Source organism: Lithobates pipiens, unplaced genomic scaffold (genome assembly GCF_037356315.1).
Source record: "Lithobates pipiens isolate NorthernLeopardFrog02 unplaced genomic scaffold, aLitPip1_a1.2 Scaffold_19, whole genome shotgun sequence".
Classification (NCBI taxonomy): domain Eukaryota; kingdom Metazoa; phylum Chordata; class Amphibia; order Anura; family Ranidae; genus Lithobates; species Lithobates pipiens.
Window position 1 is genome coordinate 486,305,385 of NW_027507764.1, and position 17,884 is coordinate 486,323,268.

General features: G+C 38.6%; 1 protein-coding gene across 4 annotated transcripts in view; it reads left to right on the forward strand.

The window, feature by feature from the left end:
- The window catches only part of RALYL (RALY RNA binding protein like), a 1,540,715-nt gene that overhangs the window by 1,162,852 nt on the left and 359,979 nt on the right, over nt 1-17,884 (forward strand). Inside the window, exon 1 of one of the 4 annotated variants that reach the window (XM_077492951.1) lies at nt 4,324-4,491. The exons of the other annotated variants lie outside the window; for them this stretch is intronic. Coding sequence (XP_077349077.1) covers nt 4,455-4,491 — 37 coding nt within the window. The 5' untranslated portion in view covers nt 4,324-4,454. Of the gene's footprint in view, nt 1-4,323; nt 4,492-17,884 lie in introns of those variants that run through there. 4 annotated transcript variants of the gene reach the window in all.

Here is a 17,884-nt window from a genome sequence, read left to right on the forward strand (position 1 = left end):
TTCTCACGTTTTCTCTCTTCTCTTCTTCTTCACCTCCCTTGGTGTTTTGGGATGGGCCCCAATTGGGGTTCTTAGGGAGATAGGGAGATGGCAGCGAAGTTGTTGGCAGGTCTTGGCCCGATATTTCTTTGGGCATCCCAGGTTTCTGAACTTTGTTGAGATGAGTGGGGGGGTGTCCTGGTCTTTGCGGGCGGGCCTAGCCCTTGGATTGCAGCTTGATCCCGTTTGGGGCACCAGGGGGTCCGTGGCTCGTGTGCTTTGATTAGACATATCACCCCACGGGGGCATAATTGCTTGGTATGGGTACAAGATAATACTAATGTTTTTTCAATGTACTTCCTGTTGGCTTTATTGTTTAATTTGTCAATATTCTGATCTAGAGACATATATGTCTAGCTCTGCGTAGCCTATGTATAAGTGGATTTAGCTTGTATTGTATTGAGGAGTATTTTCCTTTTTTTTTGTTCTGTTCTGATGCAAATCTTCAATAAACATTATTAAATTTAAAAAAAAAAAAAAAAAAACATATATAATGTTTGGGGGTTCTATGTAATTTTCTAGCAAAAAAATTTGGAATTTTACATGTAGGAGAGAAATGTCAGAATTGGCCTGGATGCGAAGTGGTTATATATAGGCAACACTTTTTTTTCATTTTGGATAGAGTAAGGGAGGGTTATAACCCCTGTCAGTTTATATTTTACCATCACTGTCCCATTGCAGAGATTTCCCTTCGCTTCCTACCCCATAGCCAAACAAGATGTGAGAGGAAATATATGCAAATTAACGCAATCCATTTCCCCAGGCCCTCAGAACTAGTGTCCCCACTCGAAAATTTCAGGGCAGGTCTTAAAGGGTATGGCCTTGACAGAAAGGGGCGGGTCATATTTAAATTAGGGGGTGCACGGGTTTAGTCAGGCCTAGGGCAGCCTGAATCTAAATACACTACTGTGCACAGCCTCATCCTAACAATTACAAAGCAGGGGGAGCATGTAAGGAGAAAGTGTTATTAACCGAAAAGCAAATATTTACTATAGTGCAGCGTATCAATTCTTAGATGTGATGGCTATATCAGTTTTTTTGTGTTTGTTTTTTGCCTTTTTCCTTTTTTTTTTTTTAACTAGGTGTTCTAGCCAATAAGTCTGTAGTTTTTCAAACATGTATCAGTTAAGAATGTTGAGACAAACCATTTACCACTGATAAGGATGCTTACAATGATAAGCTTTTATTTATTCATGCAAAAAGATAAAAAAAAAAAAAAGATTGCTTCAACTGTTTGTGTAACTGCTTATAAAGTTTTAGCTGGAGTTTGGCTTCAAATTGAAGGCCGAAGTAGATGAGAACAGTATATTACAAAAAAGTTCCAACAATATATAATCAGGCCTGGTGGGTAGGCACTAGAGATGAGCCGAACACCCCCCGGTTTGGTTCGCACCAGAACAGCAAGAAATTCGGAAGAACACACAAACACCGTTAAAGTCTATGGGACACGAATATGACAAATCAAAAGTGCTAATTTTAAAGGTTTATATGCAAGTTATTGTCATAAAAAGTGTTTGAGGACCGGGGTCCTGCCCCAGGGGACATGTATCAAAGCAATTATTTTTTTTAAATTATGTTTTTTCGAGAGCAGTGATTTTTTTTAATGCTTAACCACTTAAGCTCTGGACCATTTTGCATGCCAAAGACCAGAGCACTTTTTGCGATTCGGCACTGACAATTGCACGGTTGTGCGACGTAGCTCCCAAACAAAATTGATGTCCTTTTTTTCCCACAAAAAGAGCTTTCTTTTGGTGGTATTTGATCACCCTTGTGGTTTTTATTTGTTGCGCTATAAACAAAAAAAGAGCATACATTTTTAAAAGAAAAACGCATTATTTTTTACATTTTGCTATAATAAATATCCCCCAAAAATATATAAATAAACTATTTTTTTCCTCAGTTTAGGCTGATACATATTCTTCTACATATTTTTGGTAAAAAAAATCGGAATAAGCGATTATTGATTAGTTTGGGCAAAAGTTATAGCATTTACAAAATAGAGGATAGTTTTATGGCGTTTAAAAAAATTTTTTTTAAAAAGGCGGCGATCAGCGTTTTTTATCTTGACTGCGACATTATGGCGGACACCTCGGACATTTTTGACACATTTTTGGGACCATTGTTATTTATACAGCAATCAGTGCTATACAAATGCACTGATTTCTGTGTAAATGGCATTGGCAGTGAAGGGGTTAACCACTAGGTGGCAGTGTAGGGGTTAAGTGTGTCCTGGGGCATGTTTCTAACTGTGGGGAGGTGTGGCTGTGTGTGACACATCACTGATCTCTGCTCCGATCACAGGGAGAAGAGATCAGTGACACTGTCACTAGGCAGAATGGGGAGATGCTTGTTTACATTAGCATCTCCCTGTTCTTCCTCCCCGTCAGATGATTGCGGGTATCCCTGCGGCGATCGAGTCTGCGGGATCCGCGATCAAACTCACCGATGTCCCGACCGGCGTGCATGCAATGGCACGGCGGCAAATTTAAAGAGACGTACCTGTACACCCATTTGTCTGTCCGTGACATTCTGCCGACATACATCGGTGTGCGCTGGTCGGCAAGTGCTTAAAGTGAAACAATAAAAATGAAACATTCCTTTAAATATCTTGCCTGGGGGGTGTCTATAGTATACCTGTAAAGTGGAAAATTTTTCCCGTGTTTAGAACAGTACCACAGCAAAATGACATTTCTAAAGGAAAAATTGTCATTTAAAAATTATCACGGCTGTAATGAATTATCGGGTCACGACAATATAGATAAAACTGCGCCACTTTACAGGCATAATATAGACACCCCCCAGGCATGATATTTAAAGGACTATTTCATTTTTATTGTTTCACTTTAAGCATTAAAAAAATCCCTGCTCCCGAAAAAACGTCAGTTTAAAAAAAAAAAATATTTGCATTGATACATGTCCCCTGGGGCAGGACCCGAGTCCCCAAACACCTTTTATGACAATAACCTGCATATAAGCCTTTAAAATGAGCACTTTTGATTATTCATGTTAATGTCTCATAGACTTTAACGGTGTTCAGGCTGCTTTCGAACTTGCCTTGAACACCGCAAATTGTACGTTGTTCAGAGAACATCCGAACAACCAAAGTTGGCCCAACCCTAGTAGGCACAGCTGACCAGAGCCACAAACAACAGCAGGGAATCCTAATCTTGAAATGATTCCGACAACTTCTGCAGCCAGGAGTGGGAATGTGGCCACACTCAAATGGGAAGCTTCCTTAAGTGGAGATAGCATAGTCCCTGCACTTTTTTCACTCCCCCATAACCTTTCCCTGCTGCTATGCACTGTCCCGGCCTGATGGGGAACCTGTCCTTATATTAGTCACTCACACAAATGCACAAAATGCACCAAACCCAGGAGCTAGCATCTTAAATAGACACTGTCCTGAACCAAAATGTCTGCAAAGGTCACTTGGGGAGTCAGCGTCTAACCAGACACCTGTCCCCCTAGTGACTGCAGGAAGTCATTACTTCCTTCCTCTTCTGCATTGCTGCTTCAGTTGAGCCTCGCCTACAGTGGGGAGTGCAGACTAAAGATTTAAATTTGCTAGCACTTTGCTGTTCAAAGGTACCCCTGTGCTCCTTCATCTGGAGTGGGGGCATGCTAATTTTATTTGTGTTACTGGCAAAATCATCTGAGAAAAATGGAGGGAAAAAAGATGAAAAAAAGGAAACTAACACAGCCACCACTTCTGAATGATTGGTAAACTGCAATATATTACATTTTTAGTTTTGGGTTTATTACCACTTTAATCAAGTAAAAAGCACCTAAAAAAGTATGCAGCAATTTTTTTTATATATATATTTTTTAAGTTATTTTATGTCAATGGGAAGATAAAACAAATATAAAGTAGATGCCAAAACTTGGCTGCAAAAGTGGAAATGACTTTAATGTTGACGTGATTAAATGTTAAAGATGAAGAACACCTCCTGCATTAATTTGTAATCCCCAACTGAAAAAAAGATGGGCAACTACGCTTTAAATATTCCACGTATCAGGGCTATACATTAATTACCAAGATGAAGAAGGTATCAAGCTATTAGAGTGATGTATATATTTTTTTCTTTTTCATTTGCACTTAATTTGCCCTCTGCAGTATTATATGTATTTCTAAATGCACTGTGACTTTTTCCCCTTTCCTTATAAACAGTATAAGCAATTCCTCCTTCTTTTTGGTTTGCATTATCTAGATGCAGGGCTCCTTGTAGCACCCCTCTGTATTTCATTCGAATGGTTTCTGCCATGTTCACAGTGTGAAATTGCTGGTTAGCTTCCATCAGCACTAAGCCAAGTGTCTCTCTGCAAAGCACAAGCACGATCCATCCCTTTTGTGTTCCTGTTTGAAAAAAAATAAAAATAATAATAATTACTTCCTGAAAAAGTCGGATACGTCTTGCATGACCATGTACAAGAGTAAGCGCAGAAATCAGAGATGTAAGTAGATTTTTATTTCATTTAATTTCATCCCCCCACCCCTAAAACACCCTCTTATAGTAAAAAATGTGAATTCTTATTTTTGCTGTGAAGTAAGACATGAATCAATAAATGACATTTATCTGCGAGAAATACTGCCAGGCTTTGATGCATTCTGCATAAAATGAAAGGGATGGAAAAATAGTTCCTTTGTTACTATGGAAACTCTCTTAAATTATCAGTGTTATAGAGCCACCAAAAAATACAACAAATTTTAAGTTTTAAATGTGTGCATGAACTGTTTGCGCTGAGACGGATTAGAAGATATAGGTTCTTTAACAGCTAAGTAAAGAACTAGTGTTATTATTTAATTATGATTGCTTTTGTAGTTATCCCTCAACATAGCACTGTATGTCAATATAGAAATATTAAGCATTTAGAGTATTGTTTTTATTGCTATAGCATGTTTAAATAACTCTCAGAAACAAAACTGCATTGTAGATTTATATATATATATATATATATATATATATATATATATATATATATATATATATATATATATTGCTTATTTGTGAGGTTTTTAAACATATACAGTACTACATAGAACCATCATTTGGACTGCTTACTTACCCTATTGTTATGTTGCAAAATAATATTCATACTATATTGCTATTGATTTTATGATATTATAGCCTATGAATATACGTGGTATGTTTGTTGTTCCGTGTATTGTTGTGATTTAAGAACGCTTATCTATGTATTTATGTAGATATGTATGTATGTATGTATCTATAGGTTTCTATCTTATGTCCTTTTAAAACTTCAAAAGATTTGTATAGATATAAATTTAGGTAAGCATTTTCCAAATCTGCCCAAAGTGGAATAAATGGTGTGGAGCTAATTAAATGTTGCTTATTAACATAGTCAACCTTACTGTGTTACTCATGCAGTTTGGTTGGTAGGGACCCACAACTGGGATTTTTACCCAGCTCTGGAGAAAGTCATAAGATATTCAGTAGGTACACCCATATCTCCAGTCCCTCTAACTTTTACTTGTTGCAAACTGCTCCCTCACTTCTTCCCTTCCTTCATCTTCATTGTCACAGCCATGGCACCATCTGGAAGCCTATTATATGGTAAAAAGGCTTAGGTATAGTCTCTCATAGCATTAAACTTATTGCAGGGTGGAGCAAATCCTTACAGAAGGCATTGGGTTCTGCAAGCAGCCAGTTTCAGATTGATAGCTGGCATAGGTAAATCAGAAGCGTATAACCTTGGTTGAACTAGATGGACTTGTGTCTTTTTTCAACCAGGCTAACTATGTAACCTGTAGAATATTTGGTTAGTACCACCGTAATGTTTTGTAAGTACCACTGTGTCCTAGAAAAAGAAAAACGTTTTCTCAGGTACTATGCCTGCCTACAACTTGGTGAGGATGTTTTTTGTTCCCAGCAAAGGGGAGCTTCTTATTATTAGTCCACCATGGTTACGGGTGGCCTTTTGGGCAAATGGGGGGAGGGTGGGGGGATTTACTAAAACTGGAGCATGCACAATCTGGTGCAGCTCTGCATAAAAACCTATCAGCTTCCAGGTTTTATTGTCAAAGCTTAACTGAACAAGCTAAAGTTAGAAGCTGATTGGCTACCATGCGCAGCTTTTCTCTAGATTCTGAGTACTTCAATTTTTGTAAATCTCCACCATAATGTGGTATAAAAGTAAGGAGGGGAGGGGGTTGAGTCCTTACCACAAGACATGACTATGGATCCATTCACACCTGGGCATTTTGGAATTCCAGAATCGTGGCAAAACATGGGACGCGTTTGCAATGCCGTTACTTCTTAATGGCACCCCAATCGTGGCTTTTGTCACACATTAAATCGCGCTGGAATCGTGGCAAAATCACAACGCGCAAAGCTTGACACTCAGAAAGATTCCAGAATGCCCATGGAGCCTAAAAGTTGCACAATAGAGTGGACCAAGAGTCTAGGTGACTTCTGAAAATTTGCATCAAACCTAACAACAAAATTCCAAAAGTACCTTTGGTCTAAACAAATTAAATTACCAATTCTTCAAATAGCAGGCTCCTCCAGTTGCCTTCATTTTCATGTTCTGCTAAAGCACCCATGAGCCTAGACCAGTGATGGCGAACCTTGGCACTCCAGATGTTTTGGAACTACATTTCCCATGCTGCTCATGCACTCTGCAGTGTAGTTGAGCATCATAAGAAATGTAGTTCCAAAACATCTGGGGTGCCAAGGTTCGCCATCACTGGTCTAGGCTCATGGGTGCTTTAGCAGAACATGAAAATGAAGGCAACTGGAGGAGCCTGCTATTTGAAGAATTGGTAATTTAATTTGTTTAGATCAAAGGTACTTTTGGAATTTTGTTGTTACGTTTGATGCAAATTTTCAGAAGTGCTAGGAACATACTAAATATTTATTTCAAAGACCAGGGATGAGTTGTATGTTTTGTATTCTTTGTGCTGCCTCTCTTGCCTCTGTTCCTCTAAATCCTGTCCAATGATAAATATGTCCCTAGTCTTTGCTTCAGCAGTGTACAAAACATACACATACAAGGTTTTTTTTTTACTCCAGTACTGTTTTTATTTTTTATTGAATATTGTAGCCCACAAGATTCATGCCATGTAGATGATCGAGGCATCATCTTAATTTGAAAGTCATAGAGAAGTGCTTTGGTACTGTCATGCTCAGTAGACTACATGTATCGGTTTTTAGGAAAAGGTCCTCTTGTTTTATAGCACCAGAGTGCTTTAAATTAGAAAAAAAATACTGGCATCAAAAACCGTAAAAAAGTAAAATATGTGTAAGTAATCATCAGACAAAATCCACCATAAAATGTATTAGCCATGGTGAACTTTAGTACCATTTAAATGTTTTGTCTTCTAAATTTACAAAAAGTAGGTGATCATAAAATAATATTAGATCAGATAAATATGTTTTTATAACTGTGTTCAATCCAATGACATATTACATGGTAGCTCTCAGAGTTTAAAAGGCTGCCTGATCTGGTTAAATCTCCAAACAAAGAACATCTTCTGTTGTGCTTTCCTCACCAGATTGGAGATGTTGAGTGATCACAAATATTCCTCTGTTATATAAATTTCCACGGATTTGATATTATTTAATCTCTATTTATTTGCAGAGGTTAATGGATAGTCTTCCTGGATCATCTGTAGTCCACTATTATCTTCTTAGTTTTACTATTAGGTTGTTGTCTGTGCACTACTCAACCAGATATTGAACATTCTCTCAATAGGCTATCATTGCCATGTACAAGTGTGATTAGTCTGTTTATCATCTCCAAACTTCACTATAAAGGCATTAATAGGGGATGCAATCATATTGGACTGAATCCACAGCCCTGTAGTACTCTTGTGTTATGAATGAGAGTGGAGAGGAGTCGATTTACCATTCTTACAGTTTGTGGTCTGTTAGTTAAGAAATCCATAATCCATGAACAGAGTGAGGGGCCCAAGGTGTTAATCTTGTACACCAGTTTGTTGGGGGAACTAACCAATAAATATCATCCTAATATCATCCTATCAACATAAGTGCTTGTGTGCTCGAGATGGGTCAAGGGCGGCTGTATGCAATGCAATATTGATAGCATCATCAGGCGACCTGTTCACTCGGTATGCAAACTGATGTTCATATAGTTGAGTGGGGATGCTGGCCTTGATGTGTGATAGTACAAGCCGATCGAAACACAATTGTAAGCACCAGAGTTAAAGCAATGGGGCAAAAGTAATTTGCCAGGTGAATGATTATTATAATTAATAAATAATATCTTCTCAATCATAAGGTAAAGTGTTTTAGTGAAACTAAAGCCAAATACTGTATCTGATTTGCTTACCTAAGGTTTTGAATTGTTTTCATCTACTCATTTGGTTTACACTGGTTGCAATGAATAGGTTGGTGACATCAGTGTTCACTGCTACAGATTTCTGGGTCACCTGTCCCCTAACTGGACAATGAATGACTTTTATCTTCATGCTGCTGAAGTATGTGTGTGGGGGGATCAGCCTTTGTAATATTGACTTTGGGGGGTATTTACTAAAGGCAAATCCACTTTGCACTGCAAATGCACTTGGAAGTAAAGTCACTGCAGATCCGAGGGGGACTTGCAAGGAAAAAAAAAACAGCATTTTAGTTTGCACATGATTGGATCAGCAGAGCTTCCACACATTTCAGATTTACCCCTTAGATTTAGAGTGACCCCAATTCCAAGTGCATTTGCAGTGCATACATACATAAGCCCCATTGTGTATGTAGACAACAAACCACTAAACACAAAGATTAAATGAATATATATGAATTGTTTTATCTGCCAAATATTTTTCATGGCAGGTGAAGACATCTGATTTTTCTTCTCCTACCATGGGTTTTGCACCCCTATAGACTTGCAAAGAAACGCATAAATCTTCTGATGCAAATAAAAGCTTTTAAACACAAGCCCTTGCTTTTACAGGCTTCCTTCCCACCCCCACCCTTTGAATGTACAGTGAAAGGAGAAGCAGCAGACTGATGAGCTCCTCTTTCTGCTTTCTGCTCTCTGGTCTCTCCTTTTACCAGCATGTTTCTTGCACTGCAACACAACTGATTGGCCCGAGTGTTCTTTCTTCCTGCCACAGTCTGTTCTCTGCTGCACAGAGACTGCAGGAGATGAATATCAGGTCATATTCAGGTACTTACATTGCTTGCATAAAAAAAAATATATATATATATATATATATATATATATATATATATATATATAGATAGATATAATTATGTATTAAAGAACACAGCACTGAATTATTGTTTATCTTTTATATCTGCCCTGAGTTCAGCTTTAAAGTGATATTAATCTCCCTGGCGGTATGATTATTTCAGATTTTAGGTGCTGAAAGCGGTACAATTATTTTGCATGGAAATTTGGCCTTTTATATTGTAGTCCTGTAATTCTTAGGAATAACTCACTTAAATCTGTCCAAACCAGAGTCTAGTAGACATCCGGGGTATGATAAAGTTTGAAAAAGGAAATCATAAATTATAATATAATAAATAACTATAAATAATTATACCAAATAATAATATAATAATAATAAAAATTATTTAATAATGTAATCAAATCAAAAACACTGAAATTTGCTCAGTTGCAGAATTGTCACTGTCATTACCTTTCAGTGTTTGATGACGGATCTCCCCACAAATCGATATCGCTCAATTCTGCGAGTGATTCAAATTTATTATTGCTATTTTCTAGCTGGTCTAAGGGACAGTTTTGGTTGCTATGGACAATCTCCAGTTTCCTAATGCTAGTGGTAGAAAGTGCTAGTGGTTAGCACTTTCACCTAGCAGCAATAGGGTCCCTGGTTCAAATCCCAACCACAACACCATCTGCCGGGAGTTTGCATGTTCTCCCTGTGCCTGCGTGGGTTTCCTCCGGGTACTCCGGTTTCCTCCCATACTCCAAAGACATGCTGGTAGGTTAATTAGACCTTGTCTAAAAAAAATTGGCCTTAATATGTGTATGTGTATGTCAATGTTGTACGTGTTTGTAAGCGTGTCAGGACCATACAGGGTAAAGGACCACGCAAAGCCGCAGATGGACTCTGGTGGCAAGAAAGCGCCCTGAGGCGATTCAGTTTGCATAGGTAGCGCTATACAAGTCACTCACTCCAATTTCCAGGCAGAAAGAACAGTTTTTATGATATAAAACTACATGCAGGGCACTGGGCAGACCACTAGGGACAAAAGGAAGGTGAAATAATTACATACAGCAATGTAATCTGTAAGATTACATTATACTGTATGCAATGTGTGTGTTTTACTTTTTGAATTTGGCACCGTTCTCCGTCCCCATGTGTCACAATGCCCGTAGGGAACGGAGCTCGGCTTCGTGATAGATCGAGTGGAGGACGAGCCGCTCGCACAGCGGGGGGACATTGCTGGATCCAGGGGATAAGGTAAGTAAACTCATCCTGGATGCAGCGATGCGATCCCGAGTCTGGATCAGGGTTACCGCTAATGGTACTGAGCCAGACTTGGGAATACCGCCAGGGGGGTTAAAGCATCAGCTTTAAAAAAAAAAAAAACTCATACCTACCTTTTTGTGCAATGGTTTTGCACAGAGCAGCCCACATCTCTTCTTCTTGGGTCCCCTGCCAGTGCTTTTGGCTCCCCCTCTTGACCAGTGCCCCTACTAGCAAGCCTCTTGCTATGGAGGCAATGATGCGCGCTCACTCCCGAGCTAAGCAGTGGAAGCCAATTACTCCCACTGCTGTGTCAGCCAACGAGGAGAGAGAGACCTGGGAAAACTGAGGCTCCTGTGCACAACTCTGGATCGAGAGGGGGCTAAAGGGAGTATTGGGGGGGCTATGGTGGGAGCAACACACACAGAAGGTTTTTCACCTTCATGTATAGAATGCATGAAGGTAAACAATCTTCAGTCTTTACAACCACCTTAACAATGATTTTGATCAATATATTATTATGAAACAACTTGGGATTTTTTTTTATAGTTGACCTTTTAAAAAGTGAGATACTTTACCCTTACGTTGTAGCAATATTTTTCTGGGAATTCTGACCAAAATGCACATTTGAGAGATACATTATGTTTTGCTTACAGTTTATGTACTCTTATGCCCCGTATACACGGTCAGATTTTCTGATGGAAAATGTTCGATGGGAGCTTTTTATCGGTAATTCTGACTGTGTGTAGGCTCCATTGGACATTTTGCATCGGAATTTCAGTCGCACAAAATTTGAGATCTGCTTCTCAAATTTTGCAACAACAAAATCCGTTGTTGGAAATTCCGATTGTGTGTACACAATTCCAAAGCACAAAGTTCTACGCATGCTTGGAATCAAGCAGAAGAGCCATTCTGGCTATTGGACTTCAATTGTCTCGGCTCGTCGTATGTCACTGTGATCTTGACGTTTGGAATTTCTGATAACATTGTGTGATCGTGTGTATGCAAGACAAGTTTGAGCCAACATCTGTCGGAAAAAATCCCATGGATTTTGTTGTCGGAATGTCCGATCATGTGTACGCGGCATTAGGCCTCATGTACACTGCTGCTGGTAAACGGACGTTTAGGAGCAGTTGGGCATTTTTTTTTCAGCTGCCCCTGAACTCTCCTCTGTGTTATCTTATCAGTACATGTATGCAGGGTCATTTATAGTCGTTTCTAGGCAGTTGAGTTTAGAAGCATTTTTTAGAATATCAAATGCCTGTGACAGCTTGTAAATGCTGCTAAACGTGGTAACTCGCTATTAGCAGCGCTTCGTTTACAGACATTTTTAACTTTAACAAAAATAAATAAATAAATATATATATATATATATATATATATATATATATATATATATATATATATATATATATATATATATAGTTATTTTTTAAAATGCTGGTAAATGCAAACGGGGCAAGTAAACACAGCTAAATGGACATTTTAAAACATCGGATTCTAGCTGTCAAGTTAAATCGTTCAGGAGAGGATAAACAACGTCCCTTGTACATGAAGCCTAAATCTTAATATTCTGTTAAGCCAAATTCCTCCCACTTTGTAATGCTTTATTCCTGGAATGCCATATTCTGACAATTATTCATAATTATTGTAGCGATGTTCAAATTAAATGGCAACCAGTCAGATTACAATTATCTCTTTTCTAGTTTATCTAAAGTTAAAGAAATAATCAATTTTGCTAAAAAACAAGGTCAGCGTAAGTGGTTTTATACATGCATCAAATTATTGCTTTTGTTTTTATGTAAAATGATACTGTGCTAGCACTATCACAATTATTGCGCCTCATAATGCTATTTTAATGCTGTTCCTCAAGGCATCCATTATTTATTGGTTTATTCTGTAACATTCAAAATATCTGTCTTTATGTAAAATTATCAGTAGAACACAAAGAAAATCGTTTCTATAAATAAACGTAAAAAATAACACCGGTTAAGGTAATTCGGTCAAGGTATAAAAGCTGGCAACGCACTGGCAGATATTTTGAGACTAGGCATTCAGATGCCAAAACACACTGGTTATATGTTATATGAAGGTGATATGTATTTAGGACTGATATTAGTGGACCTTGGGCAGTTAGTTAAATTAGCAGGTGTCCTTTCCTTAAGAACAAAGGGCATTATATCCCAGAACAATATATTAGGTAACAGTGTAAAAATACATATACAGCTCAGACTAAAAAAATAAATAAACCTAAAACACAATGAGGAAATTCACAGAATTGTGCTTGCACCGTTCTTCTAAATAAAAGAGAGAGCAGATGCTGATCCTAATTACCAAAAGAGAGCAAGCAATCAGTGTTCCGTTCTTTGACTGTGACAGAACAGACAGCACAGGGAATGGAGAGCTTGGGTTGCATTCTCCCACCTCTCTGCCATCCCTGTCCCAGCTCATGTGAGTGCTTGTGGTATTAACCCTGCAGGCACTGCTCGTGTAGTGTTATCACTGCACAGGCAGAGCAAACGGATGTGTTCCCAACATAAGCTTTGTCATACAATATTTGAAAGTAGTGCCCTCATAATGGCCAGATAAGGGGTTCCTATCTGGCTACTGTGTCATGCCAACAGCCATGTATATCCACATATTAGACTTACAGCAGCTGTGTTGCCTTAAAATTAACCACATTGCACTATTAAAAACAAAACAAAAAAGGGGGTTCCAGAAAACACAGGTTCTTTTTGATGCTGCAGAAGCAACTCTGTATGGAAAACCAATTTCTCAACCAAAAATCAGTCAGGTGGGCACATACTGTATGTTAAACTAAGTGATTCTAATCATTCACTGGAAACGTATTCTTTTCCTACATACAGGCAGTTACAAACAAGATAGGGACTGTAGGTTTGTTCTTAAGTTAAATCTCTTTGTAAGTCGGAACAGGTACATTTTTTTAAGTGTAGCTCCAGCCAAAAAATCTATTTTTAAGCTTTTTGGCAAGCATAGGGAAGGGTTATCACCCCTGTAACATTTTTTTAGCTGAATGTGCCCTTGTTCAGAAGATTTTACCTCACTTTCTATCCCAATGACAATTGGATTTTGAAAATTTTGGGCTATTAGGGAAACAAGGACTGGTGATAAAGCATCAGTGGAGATACATTTTTGCCATATTAACAATTAGAGGAGAGAATTTCCCTTCCTAGGGGTAGATTTCCTCTTACTTCCTGTTGTCTCCCTCCGTTTGTAAGTAGGAGTTGTTTGTAAGTCGGATACTTGTAAGTAGGGGACCTCCTGTATATATATATATATATATATATATATATATATATATACATACATATATATGTACTGAAAATAGCCTTAATTTATATGATAAAACTTTTTCCAATTCACTCACTCTGACACACTAAGATGTATTCATTGCCCTAGGCTCAGGAACTAATACATGAGAGGAACTCCTTTAAAACTATTATTCTCATTTGGTAAATCTCACTCACCAGCTGCTCTTGGGAAAACGTTTGTAAAATTTGGAATACATTTCCAGAATGACTGAAGAAAGTGTGTATTAATTTTCTGCCATCTTGAATTCAACTCTTGCGGTATATACCTGTATAAGCGGGTACCGCTAGGGTTCACATTTTCCTTACTGAGAGATACCGTGCTAAACCATTCCCAGGGTTTAACCTTTTGTCTGTATTTTCTTCTTCATAAGTACCCTCTAAACTGTGTAAATAGGCCATCTAAGCACACTATATTTTCTACATTGTGACATGACATGTCACATGGTCTATAGTTATATTAGTAATATTAATATAATATAATATTAATATTAGTAATATATAGTAATATTTTTGTGATCCTAAGATCTACTGTAGCTGAAAGTCCAGTTTTCTATGCTGCTTGCTTTAAAAAGGAATGCATTTCAAATAACCAGCATCTTTTATAGATGATCAGAATCCACATACTCACCAAATACTGCAGGTGATATAAATACCCTTGGGGAAAAACAAGAAGCTGATGACAGGTTGACTGCTATGTCAGTATATTAATGTAAAGTAAACTAAAAGAATGCGTGATTTTGTTTTCCAACTTTGGCTGTTTGAAAGTATATCTAAACCCAAAAAAATAAAATTTATATTGCAGCTAATTGGTCCTGAAAAAAACACATTTCCTTTCCTTTCATGTCTATGTAAGTTTCTCCATTGTATCTGCAGAGGGTGCTTTACTTGTCTTCTTTTGTCAATCTCCATTACATGGTGGAGTGCTAGTCCTACTCAAGGGAAGTGTGGGGTACAAGCTACATTCATACAGATCTAGAATCAGGTAGAGGTTTGGTAATGCTTGCCTCCATAATGCCTTACCATACTCTATACCAGGGATATGCAATTAGCGGACCTCCAGCTGTTGCAGAACTACAAGTCCCATGAGGCATAGCGAGACTCTGACAGCCACAAGCATGACACCCAGAGGCTGAGGCATGATGGGACTTGTAGTTTTGCAACAGCTGGAGGTCCGCTAATTGCATATCCCTGCTCTATAAGATAAAACACCAAAGTCTCCTCAATGACCCAATGGTCAATTTATTATTATTATAAGAACATATAAATACCCGAGGAGTATGTATGTGTGTGTGCATGTAGGGAGGTGATCTGGTTGTGTCCCATCACAATTTCTCTTGCAATGTTACATGCACTTAGAAATACATAATCTGCCATTACAGAACTTTACACCTCAACATTGTTTTTACTCTGCTTTTTTCTTAACCAAAAGTGCGTTCATGTCTGTATTTGTTTGAAGTTGCATATTGCGACTGATATTGCTAACACTAGGCAAAGTGCCATTTCTGTAAATATTGGAGTGTTGTCACACTCACTGGCACCTTTATCTTTTCGTTCTTCCTTGGTGATTGAATTCATTGATTGCTGTTGCATAGATGAATACTGATGGCAGTAATGAGTGGATGATAACAGAATCAAAGATGCTTGTTGGATGAAGCCAGATAGAATTAGCTAGAAGTCAGCCATGCAAAAGCCGCATTGCAATTTATGTAAGATCTCAGTGACTGTGAGTTATAATAACCTCATCTTGTGTTCTTGCTAAAACTGCTTTCTTTACTTCATTAATACATTTGCAACTCTAATTAAACCCTAAAGCTGAACATGAACGTCAGATAGAAGTTAAACGTTAGAAAATTATCCAAAGACTAGGCAGATTTGTGGCTGACTAATATAAATGTGGACAAATATGTTCATAACGCATATGTGCTTATTTTCTTGTGCTCTGTACGCACCTCTAGAAAAACAAATACTGACCAGAAAAGTCTGATATGACCTATAGATTTTTTTATAGAATGCCCAGACAGTGATTTCTAAGGTGAACTGAAAATAGGCACAACATTTGGTACCTGATCACAAATATAATAGTAGGTTTGGTAGATGGCCATGTAACTCTTAAAGTGGAACAAGACCAAGAAAGCTGCCATCTTAGCCTCTGTTAGATCTGCAGTTGCAATGGCATATGTGGGGACATAAGGAGAGGTCTGTGCTCTTTGTAAGCCACCAGAAATGAATTAGGCAGGACTGACACCACATCACCACCACATAGCATGGCCCTAGTTGCCTAAGCACTTGCCTTGAGGTTTTAATAAAAAAACAGTTAGTTCCTAAGTGACAAAGATTTTTATAATAAAACCTTTGACTATTATATAAGCCTTGGGACATTTTTATTGTAAATTAGTTTTTTGGAGAATCACAGCCAATAAATTATTTGGTTTCACTCAATCACATGGATATCTACACAGTATGGGTCCTTTCACACGGGGCGGATCAGTTCTGATCCGCCCCGTGGATGTCCGTTTGCTCAGCGGGGATCACTCCGCCGATCCCCGCTGAGCAGGGAGATGACAGGTCTGTCTCTGCATACTGTGCAGGGACGGACCTGTCACAGCGCCGCTCTCCCCTATGGGAGATCGGATGACGACGGACCGCAGTGCCCGTCGTCATCCGATCCGATCCGCAGACGGATGGAAAAATAGCTTTTTCCTCCGTCACACTTTTTCGGATCGGAGCGGGTCGGATGTCAGCGGACATGTCACCGCTGACATCCGACGCTCCATAGAGCTCTATGGAGCACCCGTTCAGGTCCGCCTGAAAAACTGACAGGCGGGCCTGAACGGCACGTTGGTGTGAAAGAGGCCTAAAACAAAAAACAAAATATAGCAGCTTCTCAGCCCTTAGAGGTGGTGGCTGCATTTGTTTCCTTTTTTAAGGCGATTATCCACTTTATTCCCCTGTGGATTCTGCCAATAGCACACTTCCATCCTAAAGTTATAATACTCACTCCTGGCACTGTTTCTACAGAGGAGACATTGTCACACTTTGCTGCTGCTATCTTATTTTGAAATACAAACACTCCCATGTTTCCTCTCCTCCATTACATAGAGGGAAGTTGTCTTGTAGTTCACAGAAGATAACTGAGAAAGCTGACAACTTTGTTTGAAATACATATTCTGTGCACTGAAAGCTACAAGAACACTGGGATTCTGGTAATATCAAATGAAATGATAGTGGCATACCCCACTTTTAAGTGCACAATGGGGTTTATTTACTAAAGCTGGAAAGTGCAAAATCAGGCTCACTTCTGCATAGAAACCAATGAGCTTCCAGGTTTTATTACCAAAGCTTAATTGAACAATGTGGGGTTAGAAGCTAATTGGTTTCTATGCAGAAGTGAACCTGATTTTACACTTTCCAGCGTTAGTGAATAAACCCCATTGTGTACTTAAAAGTGGGGTATGCCTGTACTTAAAGAATAATTCCAGGCATGGTATATTTTTACATAGGTACATTGGTCCACCTTGAACTGATTTAACTATGCATAGTGTATATGGAGCTATTTTATTTGTGTGTGTGTGTGTTTGTGTGTGTGTGTGTCTTGTTTAGTTTTTTTTGTCTCTTTTGGTTGAACTGGATGTACTTGTGTCTTTTTTAAGAAAGATTAATATATATATATGTAGTGGCCATAACCCTTGCAGGGCGGCCTTGACTTATTGGGCTTACCGGTTACCTCCTCCTGGCCTGCTCTTCCATGTCTAGGGGTTCCCAGGGTTGATACCCAACGACTTGAACGCTGACACGAATAAAGTGCTTTTTCTTTTTTTCTTTTTTTTTTCCCATAAAGTCCTATATATTATATACACAATACCTGGCTGATGCCCATGGAGACTGGAAATCACTGAAGAGATGATCTCCACTTGCTTCCAGGTCTGGTGCTGAGCAGCCGGTTTAGTGCACTTTGAACTAACAAGGTTGGCCTTTCAGCATGAATGCCATTCAGATAATGCTTTACATTCTCTGAATCAATGCAAAGCTTCTCTGATTGGATGAGGTAGAGAGGTGGGGTGTGACATCACATGCTCCACCCAACCCAATCAAAGAATGCTTTGCA